At 52.3% G+C, this 23,710-nt stretch overlaps 1 protein-coding gene across 1 annotated transcript; it reads left to right on the forward strand.

Moving 5' to 3' along the window:
• Positions 1–5,964: 5,964 nt before the first annotated feature.
• Positions 5,965–23,668, forward strand: LOC116952082 (programmed cell death protein 6-like). The gene is made up of 7 exons (XM_032971125.2): positions 5,965–6,060; positions 6,201–6,305; positions 9,092–9,153; positions 13,613–13,657; positions 16,006–16,164; positions 16,965–17,074; positions 17,943–23,668. Exons 2-7 carry the CDS (start codon positions 6,220–6,222, stop codon positions 18,042–18,044), a joined length of 564 nt encoding a protein of 187 aa, XP_032827016.1. The 5' UTR covers positions 5,965–6,060; positions 6,201–6,219; the 3' UTR covers positions 18,045–23,668.
• The last annotated feature ends 42 nt before the right edge of the window (positions 23,669–23,710 follow it).

The raw sequence follows: 23,710 nt of genomic DNA on the forward strand, positions 1-23,710 counted from the left end.
AGCCCTTAACCTACTTGCTGTAACCGCCCTTTGCATACCATCGTCATCGTCATCTCCCGATTTTGCGACAAATCGGCAATTCTGAAAGCTCATACCTTCGCGAGTCACCAACCCCGCCCACCTACCTTGACAACCGTACGCACACGTACAGCCCTCTGTCCACTGGATAGAGGTCCTCTGCACACTGTGTGGGTCGTGGGAGGGTCGTTTGACTATATTTCGCCACGCCGGTCAGTGCGGGTTTTTACCGGCTGCAGTCCTCGGCGAGACGGGATGTGCCGGCGTTGAGCCGTGCTGGGTTTTTTTTTTTTTGTTCCCCCGAAGCCGGGCACGCAAACGTTCGATCGATGCCCTTGGTTGACGCGCGGCAAATTCACTTTCACGATCAGCGCCGCCGGTATTCGCGCCGCCATTATCAGTGCAAGCCTATCGCGGCTTAAAGTCCGCCAGTAGGGAGCAACGGTGGCTGTGCGTAATCCCAATCGAGTGTGCATTTACGGGTAGTTAAACCTAACGAAACAATTAGCATATTTGGGCCGTAGAGACAGTGGCGCGCGACAGTGGCCCCGCTCCGTGAAACAGCGGGCGCGCGCGGGTACGGTCGATACGCGCCAACCGCCGCGGTATTAACCAGGGCGGGCGCTCGCTTCAAACCGCGGAAAACCCCTGCCACCGGGCCGCGTCACCGCAAGCCGGGTCTCTGACCGTCGCACCTGTAACCTTGGCGGCTCGATTTTGTGAGTATTTTATTTGTTCTTCTAACGTGTGAAGTCGTTTTCAGCGAAACGTCGCCGGGGCGGCGGCGGCGGCGGCGAGGGTTTCGTCCGTCGTTTGCGAAACACACCCCGCCGTGGTTATTCCGTCCGCTAGTTTTGTTTCGACAGATTTTTACCCCCTGATGTGAGGGCGGGGGGCGGGGAGGGTGGGCTAACTCCGCCACCACTTAAAGCCCGTAACTTATACACTGGATTTTGTTGTTGTATTTATTGTCGCACGCTTTCATTCTCGGGCGGAACTTTTCCGTCGAGTGCAATTTTGTAAAAGCGACGGCGGTGGGAGCGGGAATGATAAAAGCGATCACCCGCGAGAGCTCCAACGGGGCACGCGCTCCGGCTGCTGTGAATTCATGGTGGAGCAAAAAAAAAGTCACTCTCTCTCTCTCCGCATTCTCCAGATTTTGAGACGCCCCAGAAAGTAGGACGCACCCCACCCAAATCCTGGTCACACGCAACAACGGCGACGACATTACAGATAAGTGGCGGTGTGACGTCACCGCGCCACTTGTGCCAGGCTAGGTGCACTTTGAGGCCGTCGCGTGGAGCGTCGAAAGGCTACGCACCACTGCCAGGAGGTCACGGGACAGACTCAGGTGTTATGGGATGACGGACTTGAGATGACTGACAGATGCACCGCACGTGCTCCCCACTGTGCCAACAATGAATGGGCGAAGACAAACGATCCCCCTCCGTATAGCCTTTAACAGACTGTCGGGGCAAGTGCTGTCAGCGAGCACCTATGAAGGCTGGAACAGTACACGAGGGGTGGGTGGCCATCACCACGGTTCCTCACACTAACACATTAACACGCACACACACAGCTACCGGATTATAGATGCACCTCATACTTTTGCTTCAAAATACTGGAGAATACGGTAATGTGTTTTGCCTTCTGTAGCATTTCTGTGAAATCTCAATGTTTTCTTTTTTGGGGGGGGGGGGGGTTGTTTTGTCCCCCGCCCCTCTTATTTCGAATGTTGCTATCGGCGTTGTGTTTGTGGGGTGAGTGTTTATTGAAACCCCATTCGGAGCTCTCGCGAGTGAGCAGTGCACCACCTTGAATAAGCGAATTGCCTTCTTGGTAGTAGTTATAATTGTTGTTTCTGACAGGGCGCCATTTACGGCGTGGCAACTCGAGAGAGCGCGTTCAGACGCGGCTAAGCGACTCTCATCTCACCGCATCTCACCGCATCTCACCGCATCTCACCGCATCTCACCGCATCCGAGAGGGGTACCCCCCCCACCTCCCTCCCGGTGGCAGCTATCCCTGTGCAGCACAAGGCGACTCGGCACCTGCCTTTAGGAAGCAGGGGGCACGAGGATTACGCAGGGCAATCATCGCTTCCACCACCCCCCTACTGGCATAGGCTGGCAGTCCGGGGGTGCTGGGCACGGTGATTGCTGTGCGTTTCCCAGTCGAGTCGATTGCAGGCGATTTTGTGAAAATACGGCAAGCGTGAACCACGCCGACGCCTACGGCAAACGATGGCCGGCCCGTCGGTGGACGTGCGCCGTACTTTTTGGGCCGGTTGACGCTCGCCGCCGCAGTAACGTACCGGCGTCAGCGTCGCCTCGTTTTTCCGCGAGGCCGCCAAGTCGAGTCCCCTCCTCCATCCCGCGGCGGGGCTTTCTAAGGGGGTCGCGCGGGACATGACCGTTATGAACGAATTGTCGCGCGAATGCAACGTGACGCTAAATTCCAATTTCGCTCGGTGTGACTTGCGTTCGCCGGTGCAGTGTTCGTGCCTTAAGCGTTCAATGGTAACCCGTTAGGAAGGTAGGTTTTTTTTTTGAAAGTTTTGTCTTAAGAATTTTTCACAAAACGTGTGACGGTGCGAACGCTTTTCGCCTCTTGACTCGCCAGACAATCGCAGTCGCTGTTCGTTGTTTTTTTTGGGCAATAATTTTTTCCCCGCGATTACCACCACCGCGTTCGACGCCGTGGTCGTGCTGCCGTACCGCCCTCCGACGTTATTTCCCCCCCCCCACCGGTCGTGCCGCTCTGCGTTCTGCTCGATGTTTCACTTCGCGAAACGTTGGACATCGTGCCGAACAACGACAACAATGACGACAACACGTGGCACTGCCCGAAGGCACAAATGAGAGCTAACAGTGACGGGAGTGATCGCTCTGTTACCCAGCAAACCCTCGACTTGAGTCTCGAGACGCATATTCAAGAGGGTCCTGCTGCAGGGTGTTTTTTAGCCAGTTTGATGGCATCCGTATTAATCGTGGGAGGAAACTGAAGGTAAAACACACACTCGACCTCCTCACAGATAGGTCTGGATCCAGCTTGCTGTGCAGCCTACTGCTGCCACATCTTAGCAATGAGGGTATATAGCTCTCGCACACACGCAGTGGCCGTTTGACCGAATCGGATCGCCGAACCCAAGCAGGCTGGCGCCTGGATAGCGCACGGATAGGCGACCACCGTTGCACCGATAGCAGGGCAGCCAAATCCATCGTTGTACTGTACCACACTCTATGTTCCCGCGTCTTACACGCCGCGCACTTTCACCGACCGGTGCGGTGAAGTATGGTCCAATAACCCCCTCTGCCAGGGACCGCACGGCGTCGGAAGGAGGCCCTCATCCAGCAGTGGATTGATAGAGGCTGCACAGTACTTGTGTACTCAATGGCTTGTCAGCGTGTTCCCACCATTCGTTTCTTCCAAGCGAATAAATTACGCAAATTTGTCCATTGTTTTTGTCTTAAACATTCCCTATCTTTTTTTTAAAGAAAAAAATGCAATAAATGTTTTGGCTCTTGCCGAAAAAAGCGGTCCGTTGACGCGAATGTTATTTCGTAGCTTTTTAATGTTCAGTAGGAAATGTATATACAAAAAAATAAACGAATATCGCCGCTATATTTTGGGAAAAGATGATTTCACTAACTTGAGAGAGGGGGGGGGGGAACACACAAATCGTGTAAACGAGTTGACATTGTAGGTACTAGTCATTGTGACTGACATAGTTTCTTCTAAGCTGTTTAAAAAAAATACCACACGTGTCGCGTGAGTTGTAAACATTGCATCTTGCCTCGGATTGTTTAAATGCATCCCCAGGAGGAGTGGGGTGGGGGTGTTTAGTTTCTCGCACTGAATGTGCGTTCTGATTGTTTGACTACTGCTGCGTTGGCAGTGGTGGACAAGCACGGGTAAACAACAACAACAACTCAACACGTTCGTCAATAAAACTGTCCTTTTAACAAAAATGTAAAAAATGTTTATAGTCGGTGACGTTTTGGACCTTTTGATCAATAAAATATTTTGTGCTCAGAAGTGTCACTGCCCCGAAACGTTGCCTGTATTTTTTTCCTTTTAAAGCCACACACACACACACGAGTGTTACTTTTTAACACGCAGGCTTTCGCAACCAATATCATCCATAATGCAGCCTTTTTTGGGGTTACATCTCGTAAATATATAAATGTGCCGTTAAACTCAACACTACCCGACAGCCAATTGGTAAGGTTTGTCACGTAAACATGTGTTTACGTATCACGTAAACAGGACTGCCATGTTCTGTGGCGGGTTTAACGCCACATGCGATATAGCCCCAAAAAAACCCTGTATTATGGAAGTGTTATTATTCACGAATGTGTTGTGGGTTTTTTATTTTTTTCCGGGTCGCTGGTCGACAAGGGACTCGAGTAGGTGGCACGTGACTTAGTATGAGCCACAGCCATCGCGAGAAGGTTGATATACTGGATGTGGTGGGCTGCATGTGGAAAATATTTACGGAGTCGCTAAACCGGACAGACGGAGACCCGGCTGAAGTTAAGCCCCGTGGGGATGCAAGTTTAAAATAAATTGTTTGGTTGTCGTAAAATAAAAGAAAATTAATTACATTTGATGGAACTTTGAACATTAAATCTTTGATTGGTTGTTTTTTTTGCAACACTGAGTAAATATATTTAATTCTTCATTTATATTAAACTATTGACAACTTAAAACTATAATAATCTGGCCGCTGTCACGAATTCAATTTACAGCCCGAAATTCCGCGACAACCGAAAATATTTTTATTTGGTGGTGTAAAAAAAGCAGCTGTGAATTTTTTGACAATACCGCCGTTTATTGCGAAAAGTCTTACGATTGTAGCCTCATGCACTTGATTTAATTAATCTTTCACGCATTCGACCATTAAACTGTTGACACCAGCGTACACACACGTGTACTTGGCATGTTACACACATCGCAATTCAGTTTATTTTTCGTCGACTTCTGAGCTCTATCGCTGCCACCATGGTCAGTGAATGTTCCCACAAACGGCGCTCATTGGCTACTCCCTCCATGTTGAGGACTGTCAACCAGACACTGCCTGTTCCATCTTCACCACACTGCACGTCACAACAACACTTGGTGACTCACCCCTCCTCACCAAACAACACCCACCCCACCCATTCTCACCAACCCACTCACCCCTCCTCACCAAATAACACCCACCCCACCCATTCTCACCAACCCACTCACCCCTCCTCACCAAATAATACCCACCCCACCTCTTCTCACCAACCCGCTCACCCCTCCTCACCAACCCACCCGCCCCTCCCCTCCTCACCAACCCACTCACCTCACCAACCCACCCCTTCTCACCAACCCACTCACCCCTCCTCACCAACCCACCCACCCCTCCTCACCAACCCACTCACCTCACCAACCCACCCCTTCTCACCAACCCACCCCTCCTCACCAACCCACCCCTCCTCACCAACCCACCCACCCCACCCCTTCTCACCAACCCACCCGCCCCACCCCTCCTCACCAACCCACCCACCCACCCCACCCACTCATTCACCGCAAATACAAAGATCCTCCATATATCCTTAACAGACTGTCGGGGCAAGTGCTGTTAGCGAGTAGCACCTATGAAGGCCGACACGGCGCACGAGGGGGTGGGTGGCCAGCACCACGCCCGGCCGCCTTTGTCTCCCTAGTGGCAATGTTAACACACCGCACCCAGGTACTCATTTGAGGCTGAGACGACCTAGGGGGAGGCCCAGGACCGGTTTCAGATAATCGTCACCGGGTGTTGGCCGTGAACGGGAATCGAACTCGGACGGCTGCACTACCGCTCCCCGCTCAAGTGACGGTGTCGTCACCACGGCGCTCGTGCCAGGCTAGGTGCACTTTTTCAGGTCACCAACCAATCACCATCGTCGTGACGTCATGGAACCGTTCCCTCCGGGGCCTCGTGGCGGTGACGTCAGCGCCAACTCGGAAACGGAGTCACGTGGCCACATCCAAAAAATCACTTCCCTTTTGGACTGAAAGCTGCAGCAAGTTAAAATTTCACGAACGCAGCCGCAGTTTTAAACACACACGCTTAAGTCTCACGCGTTGTTGTTATTTTTTTTGTTTTCAAATATTGTTATTTTGTTGATTTATTTCGGCTTTTTTTGTGTGTGTGTATATATATACAGAGAGACCGTTTAGTCCAGGATGGCTTACCATCAGCAGTACGCGCAACCCGGTGGAGCATTTGCGGGGGTTGCAGATCAGAGTTTCCTGTGGACCATGTTCCAGAGGTGAGGTTGGCTTTCACCTCCTGGTGAACACGTGTGGAGTTAAAAAAAAACATGTTTTTATACGTATATAGAGATACTCTTGTTTTTAATTGTGAGATTCTCGTTTGTTGGGATGGTGGTGGTGGTGATGGTGATGATGAGGATGGTGATGGCAGCCGGTGTAGGATGGACGTATCTGGCACGCACCTCCCGATTCGCACGGATGGCTGCGTACGGTGCGGAAGAAGTTCCGCATACACAGAGACCCACAGACACCCAGACCCATAGAGGCCCATAGATTAGCGCGGTTGGCTACGTACGGTGCGAAAGAAGTTCGACATACACGGAGCGTGGAGGCCCGGTGGATGGATTGTGTTTAACATCGCGGGATCGTGAAAGGGGATCGTTTTCATCCAACAGCGGATAGACCACGTCTGCAGCTGATGACGATGATGTTAGAATCTGGTGTCAGTCGTGTGATTCAATCGTCGTTGGTATACGCATCGTCATCATTTCAGCTTCTGTCATTGTCATGAAGGGCATCAGCAGCAGTGCAATCGTCAGCAGCAGTGCACTCATCAGCAGCAGTGCCATCATCAGCAGTGGCATCATCAGCAGCAGCAGTGCAATCGTCAGCAGCAGTGCAATCATCAGCAGCAGTGCCATCATCAGCAGTGGCATCATCAGCAGCAGCAGTGCAATCGTCAGCAGCAGTGCAATCATCAGCAGCAGTGCAATCATCAGCAGCAGTGCAATCATCAGCAGCAGCACATCATCGTTATTGGCATTTTAAAAAAACCTTCATCACCCGCAGTAGAGAGAATAGTGTACAGGCGTGTACCTTACTGTATATGCATGTAGCATGCTGTTGGTATGTACTGTATGTGTAAGTACGTGCTGTAGGTATGTGTGGATACACCAAATGCTGTAGGTATGTACTGTATGTGTAAGTACGTGCTGTAGGTATGTGTAGATACACCACATGCTGTAGGTATGTACTGTATGTGTAAGTACATGCTGTAGGTATGTGTAGATGCAGCACATGCTGTAGGTATGTACTGTATGTGTAAGTACGTGCTGTAGGTATGTGTAGATACACCACATGCTGTAGGTATGTACTGTATGTGTAAGTACGTGCTGTAGGTATGTGTAGATACAGCACATGCTGTAGGTATGTACTGTATGTTTAAGTACGTGCTGTAGGTATGTGTAGATACATCACATGCTGTTGGTATGTACTGTATGTGTAAGTACGTGCTGTAGGTATGTGTAGATACTTCACATGCTGTTGTTATGTACTGTATGTTTAAGTACATGCTGTAGGTATGTGTAGATACAGCACATGCTGTTGGTATGTACCGTATGTGTAAGTACGTGCTGTAGGTATGTGTAGATACATCACATGCTGTTGGTATGTACAGCATGTATAGGTACATGCTGTTGGTATGTGTTAGTAGGTACAGTATGTGTAGGTACATGCTGTCTGTATGTACCTGTAGGTATGTGTACTGCACGTGCAGGTGTGTGTGTGTACGTGAATTAGCAGGTCAAGTAATCGGTATTTGGTAATAAGTAAATGAACATCTGGTAAATGAGCGTGATTTTACCGAAAGAACCAAAGATTATGGATCATTGCAGTCACGAAAACGTCACATCCAGAATTAAATGAACATCCTCTATGTTTGAGTAGTATTATAAGATCAGGGGCCAGTGTTGTATACACGTCTAGCGATTGTTGCGTGTGCAAGGCTACCTCGACGCAGGCCTGACATTTTTCTGTCACTCAGGCCACTGCTGGCGGCAAGGGGGGTGTTTTGGCCTACTCTTCCACGTTCTTGCCAGGCGTCTTGAACAGGAGGTGGCAGGGGAGTTACGCCCGCGGCCTTCGCCCCACCACCATCAACCTCACTGGTTGGACTGAATGTTGATTTTTGAAGCTTTCGTGACTGCAGGAAATCCTTACTCTTTGGTTTCTTTCGGTAAAGTCACGTAGGTATGAAATAAAAAAATAAATCACGACGTTTCGGGCGCAGCACAAGTGTCCATCATCAGGTGGGAAAGCATCGGCCTGCTGCTGAGGCAGACTCAGCAGTGGCCGGGGCTAGTGATGTTAATGTGAGAAATTAGCATGTAAGATAGGAGGCCGCTCCTCCCATCTTACAGTTACACGCTAATTTCTCACATTAACATCATGCTAATTTCTCACATTAACATAGCCACTTCCGTGCCCTCGTGGAAGAGGCCGCTCTCCTCCTATCTTACAGTTACACGCTAATTTCTCACATTAACATCGCTCGCACCGGCCACTTCTTTATGACCCTTGGGCTACAGCCATTGCACGCCTTTTAAAAACCTGTCTGCCTCAGCAGCAGGCCGACGCTCTCCCACCTGATGACGGAACGCTTGTGTTGCGCCTACTACGTGACTTTACCGAAAGAACCAAAGAGTATGGTTGGACAGAGGCGGCGGGGGGAGTGGGGGCGATTTGAGACGGTGCGCAAGGATGGTTTTTCAGCTGCCGCGCCTGGAGGTAGTGCTTCCTGCAAGGTGGTGCAGTGGCGAGGGGGTGAGCGGCATACGGAGCCTGCAGGGCCACAGGTTCCATCTTCCCCGAGGGAGATCGTTGACACTGGAATGCTGCGTGGTTTGTTGTGTTGTTGGTTTATGCTTGTTGTGTTGTTGGTGTATTTATGCTTGTTGTGTTGTTGTTTATGCTAGTTGTGTTGTTGTTTATGCTAGTTGCGTTGTTTTTATGCTAGTTGTGTTGTTTTTATGCTAGTTGTGTTGTTGGATTTTTTTCGTCCCAGAGTCGATAAAGACCGGAGTGGAGCCATTTCTGCAAATGAACTTCAGCAAGCTCTGAGCAATGGTGACTCGGCCACACACACACCCACACACGCCCACACACACCCCCACACACACACATCCACACACACCCCCACACACACACATCCACACACACACACATCCACACACACCCACACACACACATCCACACACACACACCCACACACACACATCCACACACACACACCCACACACGCCCACACACGCCCACACACGCCCACACACACACACAGACACACACCCACACACACACCCACACACCCACACAAAGACAAAGATCCCCCGTATAGCCTTAACAGACTGTAGGGGCAAGTGCTGTTAGCGAGCACCTATGAAGGCCGGAACGGTACACGAGGGGGGTGGGTGGCCAGCACCACGCCCGACCGCCTTTGTCTCCCTAGTGGTGATGTTTACACACCGCACCAGGTACTCATTTGAGGCTGAGTCGACCTAGGGGAGGCCCGGGACCGGTTCAGATAATCGTCACTGGTGTTGGCCGTGAGCGGGAATCGAACCCGGGTCGCCAGGCTCATAGCGCAGCGCGCTAACCGCTACACTATCGCTCCCCACGACACACCCACACACACACACACCCCCACACACACACACCCACACACACACACCCACACACACCCACACACACCCACGCACACCCACACCCCCACACACACACACCCACACACGCCCACACACACCCACGCACACCCACGCACACCCACACACACAACAACAACCGCCATTCGCCACTAAGTGGCGGTGACGTCACCACGACGCTTGTGCCAGGCTATGTGGACCCTGAGGCCACGTGAAGTGTCAAACGCCCGCTGGCAGGAGGTCACGGGGCAGACCCAGGTGCCACGGGTCGACTGACTGAGATGACTGGCTGATGCACCACCTGTGCCCCCTACTGTGCCAACCTGCTGTGCTTTAGCCACCCGGCGCTCCGCTCGTTGTTCTGAGCGTCGCTCCTCCGCCCTCCGTTGTTGTTGGAGGGCGACTGCCTCCAACTGCCCAGTAGCATCCTTCACGAGCCTCCTCCACAGAGGCCGATCTTGACACCGCTGGTACCAGTCATCGGCAAGTCCACTCAGCTCCACGTCCTCCTGTACCACATCACTCCATCTCTTCTCTAGCCCGTGCCGCGCCCGCTTAGCCCCCTCAATCCGGCCAAACAAAAGCTGTTTCGGCATGCGGTGGCTGGGCATGCGGGCTACATGACCCAGCCATCGCAGCCTTGCCTGCCGGAGGAGCTCACCGATGGGACCCTGCCCAGATCTTTCAAGGATTTGTGAGCTCCTCACACAATCCAGTCTGGTTAAACCCAGGATGGATCGTAGGCAGGCCAGCCTAAATGTTTCTAACCGGCGAAGATGTTCCATTAGGGGGGTCCACGTTTCGCAAGCGTAGAGAAGGGAGGGAATGACCGTGGCCGAGAAGACCTGAAGCTTAGTGCGGAGCGACAGACCAGGTAGCTTCCACACAGCGTTACGCAACCGATGAAAAGATATTGCCGCTCGACTGATTCGGAGTGAGACCTCTGCTGTTAAACTGGAGCCAGTCATAAGCACACTGCCCAGGTATGGGAAACTCTCCACTCTCTCCACAACTGCCCCATCACCGATTGGGAGTTGTGGGGGTGGAGTGTCCGATGGTACAAAATACCCAGGCAGGTGCTTAGTTTTGGTGGGGCTGATGGTAAGGCCCCACCTCTTAGTGGCACGCTCCAGTCTCAGCAGCAGCGTCTCCAACTCCTCCTCTGACTGAGCAGCTATTACCAAGTCATCAGCATACATAACGTGGTTGAGCAATAGGGAGCCATCCCTTGACCGCACCCGGGCATCGATTAGCCTCCCATTATATCTGTACCATATGGAGATTCCCCCGGTACAGCTATTGAAGGCTTCACGAACTACGTGGTCAAAATAGATGTTAAATAATGTGGGAGCCAGAGGACATCCCTGTCGCACCCCAAGGTGTACAGGGAATGGCTCTGACTCCCGGCCACGTAGTTTTACCCGGGCCCGCTCACCATCATGAAGGTCCTTAATGATCGTGAGCAGAGGGTCAGGTACTCCAAAAGCACGAAGAACGACCCAGAGCCCAGGCCTACTGATGGTATCGTAGGCCTTGACCAGGTCAATAAAGCAGAGATGTAGGTCTTGTTGGAATTCCCTACACCTCTGCTGTAGCAGACGGACAGAAAATATGGCATCTGTGCAGGACCGCCCTTTCCTGAAACCGCATTGGGGCTCCGCAAGCCTCTCCTCAGCGTGCCTGGCAAGGCGATGCTGAATAATCCTTGCCAGGACCTTTCCCGGCACACTGAGGAGTGAGATGCCCCTGTAGTTGTTACAGTCTGTGCGGTCCCCCTTCTTAAAAAGGGGGACCACCAGGGCATCCTTCCAATCCTGCGGAACCCGTCCAGTGGTCCAGACTGTTGTTATGATGTCATATAGGGCAGTCTGTGCACAAACGCCACCCTCCCTCAGCATTTCGCTTGGGAGATCATCTCTGCCCGCTGCCTTTCCTGGTCTCAGACTCCGGATCGCCTTCAATACTTCCTCAGCAGATGGCACCTCAGCCAGCCACTCACAGGGGGTGACTTCATCCAATATTTGAGGCACCGCAGCCTCAGCAGGGTCATCCTCACTTTGTGCCACGATGTTTTCCTGGCTGAGGGATTTTCCCTCCCCCAGGACCTCACAGAAATGCTCAGCAAATCTGCGAACCTGTTCCTGGGGGTCGGAAATTGGATCACCGTTTTGTCCCCTAATGATGGTAATAGGTGTGGCGCTGCAGGTTACTTTTTTGATGGAGTTAAATAGAGATTTGTGATCACGGGCCACTGAGGCAGACTCCATCTCCTCAGCAACCCGCGACCACCACCCATCCTTGCAGCGCCTCACGGCTCTCCGAACCTCCGAGCGAAGGCTGCGGTAAGCCTCCTCATTCTCTGACGTGGGATTCTGTAGCCGATGACAGTGGGCCTGTCGCTTTTTCTCAACCATCGTGAACAACTCCTCTGTCATCCAGGGTGTCTGGGGAGGTCTGGACCGCGTACCCAAAGCAGCCATTGCAGCTGCATGAGTCACAGTCCTAAACCTCGCCCATTTACCCTCGACATCAGGAGGAGTCGGGGACGATGCCAATCCCAGCCACAAGCGATGATGAAATTCTCGCTTGCAACTTTCATCAGATAACTGAGACCAGGCCACTTTAGGTTGGAATGGGGTCCTGGGTGTACACCCACCACCGGAGTGGAAGAATGGCAGGCGCATCTTACAGATGACTAGTCGATGGTCAGAGGGCAGATCAGCTCCACGGTAGGTCCTGGTGTCAAGGACATGGGCTCGCATTCGCTGGTCCGTCACTATGTAGTCCAGCAGATGTTCTTGCTTGGACCCGGCATGCATCCATGATGTTGTGTGGATGCGCCGATGCCGGAACAGCGTGTTGGTAATTACAAGCCCATGGGCTGCACAAAAATCTAGCAGCCTCCTACCGTTGTTATTGAGCTGATCTGGCCCATGCCCTCCAATCACTCCAGACCAGGTGCCAGTATCATGACCAACTCGGGCATTGAAGTCACCCAACATGATGACTCTATCCCGAGGGGCCACTTTAGCCAGCACCTGTGACAGGAGGTCATAGAAGGCATCTGACTCATCGGCTTTGCCTGCATCCCTCCACGGATGTTCATCTTCGGTGGGGGCATAAGTAACCACGACCACCATTCCTCGCCTCCGGTTGATGGGAAGGCGAGCCCAAAGTAGCCTGGGGCTTACAGCTTCCCACACCTCACCGCCACGCTCCCACGCCCCCTTCCCACACACACACACACACCCACCCACACACACCCACACACACACACACACACACCCACACACCCACACACACACACACCCACACACACACACACCCACACACCCACACACACACACACCCACACACACACACACCCACACACATCCACACACACACACCCACACACACACACCCACACACACACCCACACAAAGATAAAAGACAAAGATCCCCCGTATAGCCTTAACAGACTGTAGGGGCAAGTGCTGTTAGCGAGCACCTATGAAGGCCGGAACGGTACACGAGGGGGTGGGTGGCCAGCACCACGCCCGACCGCCTTTGTCTCCCTAGTGACGATGTTTACACACCGCACCAGGTACTCATTTGAGGCTGAGTCGACCTAGGGGAGGTCCGGGACCGGTGCAGATAACCGCCACTGCCGTTGGCCGTGAGCGGGAATCGAACCCCGGCTCACCGGTGTTGTGCCTTTATCGCGGACGCGCGAACCGCTACGCCACCACTCACCCGCTCGCGAACGACTCAACGCGCACGCGTTGCTGGCAAGACGGTCGCGCGCAACATCCCTTTGCCGCGCTGACCCAACGCGTCATTTGTTCGCGTGCGTGCGTGCGTACGTGCGTGCGTGTGACGCCCGCGCTTCTCGATTGTGTTCGCAGGAACGTGGACCCCGTTTAACATGCAGACGGTGCAGCTCATGATGGGTATGACGACGGCACGCGGGTGGGGGGACGATCCCCCTTCCCGTTCCACCCGTGGGGGCCGAGCGCGGCGGCGAGAGAAAAACACGCGGTGGTGTTACCGGATGGAAAATATCTCTGCTCCCCACGCAACTCTTGTGCCCGATTAGTGTGCAGCTAGGATGCTGCCATTGATATAAATTAACGTATTGGCGGTACACCGCTGGTGCGCACTATATCAGTTCTAAAAAAGCAGCTAATTTTTTTCGCAATTATTTTCCCCGCGATTCGCAGCCCCAGTCAGAAACTCTTGCACGGTGGTGGTGGTGGTGGTGGTGCGTTAAAATCGGTTCTCGTGATGACGAAACGTTACCAGCGGCTGAACACAAAGCTTCACAGTCGTCTGGCATATAGCAGCAATCACCCAGGCCTGACAACGATTGGCTGGCTCCGTGTACCAAAGGCGAGGTTTTGCTCGTCGTGCCCTAGACTTGGGTCGGGACGGGTTCCCCCATTCGATTCCGGAAATAATTTCTTGGCGGACGGTGGCATCAACAGATTACGAACTCGTGGTGGTGTAAACCACTGCGCGTTCGAAATGGAAAGCGGTTGCTGAATCTCTTAAGTGCAAGTTCTGCATCTCACTCATGGGGCAACAGCGACGTCATCAGACTGTTTTACGATGACCAGTGTGCTATGCTGCAGCGGTGTGTTATGCTGCACCGGTGTACCGCCAGTACATCCAATTATCGATTGTGGGCCATTGTGAATTGATGGCCTGCGTGGCCTGGGGAATTAAGTCACAGATCGTAAGGGGTTTGGGGCCTGGGCTGGGGAAATTCTCTTTGGGTTTCCCGTGCCTCCGATTGGCACGGTTGGCTATCTGCGAAAGAATTCCAACGTACGTGCGAACATTCAGGGCTACGATCTTTGTAAGGTGGCAAAATGGCATGAGAGAAGTTTGGATCGTAAGTTGAAGTCAAATATGGGCGGACCGAACGAGATCGCTGTCAACCCTTTATCAGTGCCTACCTTATTAGACCTCCTTTGCCAGTACCAAAATGTAATAATGGGGTTTTTCCCCTTTTTTCTGGCAACAAAACTGAAACCTTTTTACAAGGATTAATGCAGACATGAATTCTTGTAAAAAGGTTTCAGTTTTGTTGCCAAAAAAAGGGAAAAACCCTATTAATGAGGGCTCACCCCGAGCCCTCATTACTTTGATAGTGCATTGTCTTTGAGCTGTACGCCTTTTGGCATCATCTCGTCGAGCACCAATTGGGTCGAGGCTCAAAAAAAGCCGTCCCTTGGTGTGGACCAATCAGTTTCAAGGACAATGCATATATTATCAAAGTATGTTTTTTGTTTGCATTTTGACTGCAGGTATTGTGGTTAATGCAGACATGAATCCTTGTAAAAAGGTTTCAGTTTTCTTGCCAGAAAAAAGGGGGAAAACCATATTATTATTCGATGTTAGTCTTGTTGATGACGTGGACGATATTACGTCATTGATTTTGTTTAATTCGTTACATTGCGTTATTAAGCGGACGATAGACCTGTGAGTCTTCCTGACAATTCACGAATTATTTATCAGAACTTTACCAACACGTCATCGTGACTTTCTTGCGTGCTCAGCGTTAAGAGACCTCTTAACATAAACTCAGCTTATGACATTACCGCGCCGTAACGATCCGTGCCTGTTGTTGAGTTGGTCCACATCTGGTGGTGACGGTCTTCACGCCAAAATTCTTGTCGTGAACCCTCCACCACCTGACAGGATTGTCACGTCGACAAACATTATTCAATCGTGGCAATTTGCGGTGGCTTAAGAGTTGTTGACTACCTCGTCTGGTATGCAGGAGGTCGTCAGTTCGATCCCAACCCTGATGCCTGCTGCGTATTTGGAGTGTGCGTGTCTCTCTCCCCGTGGTCGTGTCGATTTTTCTCCGGGTACTCCGGATTTTCCCTCCACATTTAGAAACATGCGTTTAGAGTATTCAGCTACTTTACATTTCCACGCGATATGCCGCTTCGTTGAGCTATCATGTGTGGTAGCCAGGGGGTCGCTTCTGAATAAGAGCTACACGTCGCTCAGTGCGGCCTTACCTGGTAAAATAAAAAAAAAGTTTGAGTTTAGTTAATCAATTCTGACCAATAAGGCCGCTCAACACCGGTGAGCCAAACTTTTCACAACAGAATTCAACATCGATGACCCGACAATTTTCGCTCCCGACGTCTTTTGGGCGCTCTCGGGGGGGGAATCGAGCGCGCCGCTTCGCTCCTTTCTCGTTCTCTCTCCGCACGCAACCCACGCCGGGCGTTGCCGTGCGCGCCGCCCCCGCGTTCGCCGCTCTGGCCGTCTCGGCGCGCAGGAATGTTCGACCGCGAACGCAAGGGCACCATCGGCTTCGCCGAGTTTGCCGGACTCTGGAAGTACGTGACGGACTGGCAGGGCGTCTTCCGCTCCTTCGACCGCGACAACTCGGGCTTCATCGACAAGCAGGAGCTCAAGGGGGCCCTCTCCAGCTTCGGTGAGGTCGTCGTCGTCGTTAGGAGCACGTGGGCGCCGGAGGGGGGGGGGGGGGGGGAGCGGGAGGGGGAGCATAGAGGTGGAGTGTAACGATTGCTTTTTGCTGCACCGCTAGCAGCCTATAGCACCTGGTGTGCATGCTAGTCACCCATCCGAGCGCGCGCTACGCGGTGGAACGTGGCCCATCGTTTGTAGGGTCCTAGTCGCGGTTGGACCCAAAATTATAATCACGTCACTTTAATTCATTCAGCCGGTGCGTAATCGCCGGAGTCCACAAAATCCACGCGGTCCACACGGTCCACGCGGTCCCTCGTAGCTCTCCGCTGAACTCGGCGCGTGGACGGTCAGCGGCGACACGCGACATTGTTTGTGCCGTGCCCACTGCTGCAGTTGTCGGTCGTCGGGAAGACCCCCAGCGGTGGAGCTTAGCTCCACAGAGAGGCACTGGCCCCGTGTTTGGAACCTGCCCGGCAAGGCCCACTTAAACGGCGTGGCAGGGTGAAGCCGGGCGGACAGGCTGCCTTGAGGATCCGCGATGAGGAACTGCTTTGGGCGTTGATTTCGCCCCCCGGTTCTTCCCTCCCCGCCAACCGCTCTCCGCCGTGCAGTCGTAGCCGCGGCTGCCTTGGTGCCGCGGCCTGGTGCCGTGAGCGACGGAGGACGTGCGGGAATTACGCGGCTCCCAACGACGGTCCACGGCGTTGCCCCGGAGCAATTCCACGGCAATACGGGGCTGTGGGATTGGCGAGGGAGAGGGGGGAGGAGGGAGCTTCACCGTTTGTCCGTTACGCGCGTCCGCAGGGTACCGCTTCTCGGACCAGCTGCTGGACCTTCTCGTCTGGAGGTTCGACCGCCAGGGCCGGCAGCAGGTGGCGTTCGACGACTTCATCCAGTGCTGCATCGCGCTGCAGGCGAGGAGGATGCGGGGCGCGCGTGGGATAAGAGGGAACGTGGGTGGGCACGTGGGCGTGGGCGCCACGCCGGGAATTCCGCTTGCGGAACGCGGCGAGCGACTTGGTGGGAGGTGGGGCGGGGGGGGGGAGAGGAGGGCTTCCGATTCGATCGCGGCAGGAAATATTGCCATTGGACGATTGCCCAAAACGTCACCTGTTTTATAGAAATCTTTACGTAGGTCTGTCCTCTGAAGGCCTACGGCAGGGGCCGGGCAACGGAAATCACAAGAACAGGCACTTTCTGGGGGGGAATTCCGCGGAAAAAAAAAAAACTCAATATTTCAAGAGCCACAGTCGCGTGTAAATTGCGAGACGCGGAGGCGGTCTCTAACGTCACGAAGCAGCGGCCCTTCAAGAGAGAAACCGGACGCCGCTCCGGGGCCGCGGGTTGCCGACCCCTGGCCAAGCGGTGTCGTTGACGAGCGTGCCGAGCTGTTCTGCCGTTTGTGGTTGTGCACCGCTGCCGACGCCGCCGCCGCAGCAGCAGCAGCAGCAGCATCGCCAATTAATTTATTGGTAGATGTGATCGGGAAGGAGGAGGTTGCGCGATGGGTGGGACACGCGTGCGGGACAGAAGAGGGTGGTAGGGTAAGCGACTTTGGAGGCTCTGCGTAGAGGTGGCAGGGGTTGTGTTCGCGATAATGGTTTGACAGTGGTAATAATGGAGATGTTTATGGCGACTGTGGTGGTCACGACGACGACGACGATGATGATGGCCGTTACGTCGGCGATGGCCGTTACGTCGGCGATGGTGGTGGTGGCAGTGATGATGGTCACGCGAATGACCTTGATGCTCAACATTATTTCCCGTTTTCCTCTTCTCCAGACTCTGACCGGGGCATTCCGGATGCATGACACGGATCAAGACGGCTGGATCCGGATTTCCTATGAGCAGTTCCTGAGCATGGTGTTCAGCATGCGGTCCTGATGATCCGCATCCTGAATTTGTGCCACCCGCCCAACTTTACCATGCAGTTGGGATATAGTTAGTAGGCATGTAACGATGCGTCAATTTGTCAATACATTTTTTTACAAAAATCAACAGGCGTGGTCAATCCACTGCCGGATGAAAGGCGCCCAAAAGCCACTGCCGTCTCCCGTAATCCTGCGAAATTACAGTCCACCTATCGCCTGCAATAAATTGCAGATATAATCGCTCCATCTCCTCCGCGTTGGACGCACGCCATAGGCCGCTGCTCCGCCGTTACCCCAGCGACGCGTCCCGTTCAGACGCGGCCGCTCGCCTTAACGGTTCGAATGACACGTTTATAAAACCTGAGTGCGTTCTTTAATTCTTTCATTCCTCTCACCACGCCTGTCTCTCGGCACCTTTCACAAGCGCCCGCCTCTCCCCTGCTTCTTTGGGCCCTCTGTTCGGTTCCAGTCGTTTTGTTTTTCGTTGTTGTTTGGTAATGGCCGCGTTTACGAGCAAATTGCCGATGATGCCGCCTGCTGCTGCTGCATTAGCAATGGGGCACAATTAACAACAACCAATGTCAACGCATCCGTCAATAACAACAGCGCTGTGGCCTTAAGTAAAAACATATACAGGGTGCTTCAAAAAAATGTTAACACTTCCGAGAAATTTCCAACAAGACCACAACAAATGTGATCTCCGGGCTCTGGAGTCCACGTGGAGAAGATCCCAGGCCACGTGTTGACAATGATGGCGAACAAGTGGGAGAGACTCTTTGACTTTTTGAAGCTATTAACATTACATTTGTTATCATGTTGCAGTGTACAGTACTATCCGTTTTTCCATTAAAAACGATTGTCCCATATCAGTGGCAACAATTTTTTTGAAGCACCCTGTATACAACGGGACGTTTCATGGCGCATGAAGAAGGCCCACTGTGTTGTCGTACGTACGTGGAACTTCTTTAGTACCGTGCGTAGCCAACTGGAGGTGCGGGGGCAAGGACGAGAAAAATCGGAGGCTGCGTCGTCGTGATCGACGGATGCGTCGAGTTGTCTGCATACCTGTGTCAACCCCGTATCGGTGCCTACCTTATTACACAACAATTCAGACCTTAGCGGTCACCCCGTGACTCTTATAAATCTCAAAGTTCATCTTACAAAGTCCCATCACAAGGCAGAAACACAAACAAATAGACAGAACAAAAATGTTTGCCCGCGTTGAAACGGCTGTCCTCCGTATGGACCTGAAAACTCACTTTCCCTGTACAAGAATACGGGGTAAACCGTGTGTGTTGACAGGCGTGTGTCTGCGTCCAATGGAGCAATATGTCACGGCGGAGGGAATGCTCGCCGACTGGACAGAACGCAACCTCTTCTTCACGCGAGTCGGCATCTTGACTCTTCAACGGCAAAGTTCCGCTTCCCATTACCGCCCCCTGCGCGCTTCATCATCGTGTTTTTTTTTATCCCCGGCACTCGTACCCCTGGGCGCTCGCTCACTCGCTCGCTCGTACTCGCTCGCTGTCTGTTGTGTCGTCCACTAGAGCTGACCGCTCGGTTACGTGGTGTGGCGAATGCGAATTTGACCAATCGCGATTGGATTGAATGGGAGACGGTTTAATGTGGAGCAAAAAAAAAAGTTATAATAATCGATTTTTTTATTTGCATGTATTATCGGATCGTTTACCCCTCGATCGCCGGTGGGACGGCGGGTGGTCGCATCGTTACATTCTGAATTTCGTTTGCGATACAATGCCAAAAAGATGTAACAGTCGGTTATCAAAAGTAGCACTTCGGAAAGTTATATTTGGGTAACAAACCAAAAAAGTTGCATTTATAATGAGAACCTTGCTTAAACTTTCGTTTTTTGTTTGCTTTTTAACTGACCGTTGATAACATTTATGCTTAAACTAGATTGTGGCCATATCACAGCCTTGTTATCGCACAAAAGCCAATCGCAGCTAATTTTTTTTTAAATAAACGATTACAAGGCTCGTGACAAGACGGGGGAAAGAAAGTGCGCATGCCAACAGGAAGCAAACGCAACACACAGCAGGTTTTTCTCAGCCCTACCCCAATACCGCGATTCACGAATAGATTGCCGGGAGTTGGCTCCGACCTGAACAAATCTGTGCCATTTAACCCCCGCCCCAAGCACCCAGCGTGCACGGCCGAACAAATTTCGATGGGCACGTTGGTGTGGCGAACGATTCGTTCAACGACCCGCCGGCGACTTGCGGACGTTTTCGGTTCGGTTCGCTCGCTCGGCGGGAAAGCCGAAGAGCTAATTCCCACTACCGAGCATCTTTAGGGACATAAATGCAGGAAGTCAATCGGGCTTTCTTAATTTTATTTGGTAAAAATTATTATTATTCGGCTGTGTTGGGGTGGCGGGCTGTTTTAAGACACCAATATGGGCAGATCATCACGTGACCTAACACCCCCGCCAAATAAATGTATATTAATGAATCGGAGATTTCTAGGCAGCAATAGGTGCTCTTGTGATGGTAGAATCGGTCCTCCCATTGTCCCGCACCTCCGATTAGCACGGTTGGCTACGTACGGTGCAAAAGGGAGTTCAACATACACACGTGCCTTGCATGTCACGTGATATAACCGCACTGCGTGTATATTGACAAGGAGCGCCAGCCTTGTTTGGACCACCGTAGCACGTTGGCAACGGGACAATGAAACGACTGCCTTGCCGCTTTCATCCTCGATCAGTAGGGAGTCGCATAAGTGCAGGACAACGTCGCCGCCAATTTCCTGCCGCTGGGTCGTACCTCGCTCGGGGGGGGGGGGGGGGGGGCGGGGGGTGCTTTGCGTGATCCGTGTCAATTTAATTCTGTATTGTCAAAGGGCCGTGGTCTCGCTTGTCGTGTTTATCACACTGGTCACATGTGCCGCGAGCTGTGAGCCGCGTTGTCATTTGCGTCTCAAACCGAGCGAGTCGTGAGGTTTCAATGCGCTGCAACTACTGCTGCTACGACGGGTAAAGGCCCCGCTGAGCGATGCTGTGGCTCTCTTTCAGAAGCGACCTGGCCGCAAATGTTAGCTCGACGAAGTGGGCTCATCACGTGGCAGCCAGTCACTCAACAAATTGCCGTCGTGACCACATCTCGTCTGCTGCCCATCGTCCCCTCTAGCCGTGACGTGTCCTAGCGCAAGCACGCTTACTTTTCTCAGCGACCAATACGCCGTCTTAAACCTGCGTATGTACCAGGTAAGGTACCCACAGAGCTACGTAGGTTTTTTGTCAGAAGCGCTACCTGGCCACAGATGATAGCCCAGCGAGAAGTGGCTTATCGTCACGTGGACGTTTATAGCAGTCAAATAATCCCAAACGCGTGATGTTGATTCTAAATGCGGAGGGAAAAGACCGGAGGACTCGGGGTGAAATCCAAGCGACCATGGAGAGAGAGACACAAACTCCAAATTTCCAGCAGGCAGCCTAGGGAATAGAACCCACGACCTCCTGCATACCAGGCGAGTGAGATAACATCCCACCACCGTGGCGCCCAGTAAAATGAACGCGTACACCCGGTAAACTTGAAACGTTCGGTCCAACGGCTTCAACCACGTGCAACAACGCGTTACCCACACCCACCCCCACAACGTGTGTTGGACGTTTACCGGGCAGTCGGTGGCGACGTTTCTATTCGAAGGGTCTGCACAGAGAGAGAGAGAGGAGAGAGAGAGAGATGTGCAAGGCTTGGAGTTTGTTGAAGTGACACGGAAAGAGAAGCACGTGGGACTTGACAGGCGCGGCTTTAAATACTCCGTCGTTCTCTACGCAAGCCATCGATGACCGGCCTGGTGAGACCACCAACACGCCGCACTTGAGAAACTTTTGGCTTGTATGTACGTGCGTACGTTGAACTTCTTTCGCGCCGTACGTAGCCAACCGTGCCAGTCAGAGGCGCAGGGGGGAATGATGACAAGCTGCGCACACAAAAAAAAGCAGTTCTGAATAAATTAATGTAGATGATGTAAAAGTGCACAGCTTCCAGTGGATTCCTGATATCGCAAGGAAGAGCGTTCCAGACGACTCGTCTGTGTGAGTCCGTGGTTCTCTGTGTGAGTCTATAGGTCGCTCTGTGAGTCTGTTCATTTCTCTGTGAGTCTATGGTCGCTCTGAGTTTGTTCATTTCTCTGTGAGTCTATGGGTCGCTCTGTGAGTCTATGGTTCTCTGTGTGAGTCTATGGGTCGCTCTGTGGTTCTCTGTGAGTATCGGGCTCTTTGTGATTGTTCTTCCCTGTTGTGAATCTACGGTTCTCCACGTAAGCCATTGGCGGACCTGGGCTGATAACCACCAACATCTCCACACTTGAGAACCCCCCTTAATCGCGTGCGGCTGGAAATCCATCTTCAAGCCCCTATAATCTCGGCAGCGCTCGCTCCGCGCTCTGACCTCAACACCAGCCCGGCTGCTCTTGGCCAATTCTCAATTAATATCGCCGCTGTCCATGCAATTGCCCGCACCGTCCAATGTTTTCCCCAGCAACATTTTTTTTTGGAAGGTCGAGAGCCCGAGCGGCTTGGGTTGCCCCCCCCCCTCCCCGTGCCCCCCCCCCCCCTCTCGGCTCGTCACGGTCGGCTACGTACGGTGGTGGTTGGTGTCGATCACCGCACCGCCCTGTGTAGAATGTCGACTTGCCACGTGGCTCGGGGTGTCTCCGCGTGGTTTGAAAGGTAACCCTGCCAAGTTTGGTGGCGATAGCTTTCACTGTGGATTTGTATTGGGAACAGGCAGATTTGAGTTATGTATACAGGGTGCTTCAAAAACATGTTAACACTTACATGGGACTATCTGTTTTAATGGAAAAATAATGGATAGTAACACACTGTAGCATGACAACAAATGGACGTTAATAGCTTCAAAAAGTCAAAGAGCCTCCACTTGTTCGCCATCGTTGTCAGCGCGTGCCTGGGAATCTCCCGCAGGTGATCTCCAGAGCCTGGAGGCGCATTCCTTGTAGTCTCGTTGCAAATTTCTCGGAAGTGTTAAAAACATTTTTTTTAAGCCCCTTTGTAAAGTAATGATAGTATAAACATACGCATTACATGTGTGGCTCAATTATTCCACCGTGACGGAATATCATCGTGTTGCACAGACCCCTCGAGGCAGCCTTTTTGTATTTGTGTTGTGCCCGAATGGAGTTAGGACTGCGTCATTGCTACACGATGTATTAGATAAATATTACTTTGCGCCATCTACATTGGATTTGATTGATTTAAACATCTTCATTGTAACATTTAGCATGTGCCTGATAATGACACAGATGATGCGAGTAATGATAGCTGTGATGGTGGAAATGACTGCTGATCGTGCTGCTGATGATGATAACGAGAGTTGTAATGGTGGTGAATGACTGCTGGTGGTGATGTTAACGATGAATTTTAACGGCAATGACGTGGTGGTCGTGACTGATGCTCATGATACAGGTGATGGATTATTCTGTTGAAACAACTGAAGATTGTGCTGCTGATGATGCCAGTGCAGCCACTGTTGGACCTTAAATCACTGGTTCACATGGTGCTGCTGATTGTGATCATACTCATGGCTGTTGCATTACAGATCGATAGTGACACCAGCGGCATGATGATGGAAATAAAAATGCAACGCGACTCCACCCAGTCATTGTTGGTTTGCATGAAGACCAGGACACAAAGTG

This window comes from Petromyzon marinus, chromosome 45 (genome assembly GCF_048934315.1).
Source record: "Petromyzon marinus isolate PM22_M1 ecotype Great Lakes invasive population chromosome 45, UKy_Petmar_22M1.pri1.0, whole genome shotgun sequence".
NCBI lineage: Eukaryota > Metazoa > Chordata > Hyperoartia > Petromyzontiformes > Petromyzontidae > Petromyzon > Petromyzon marinus.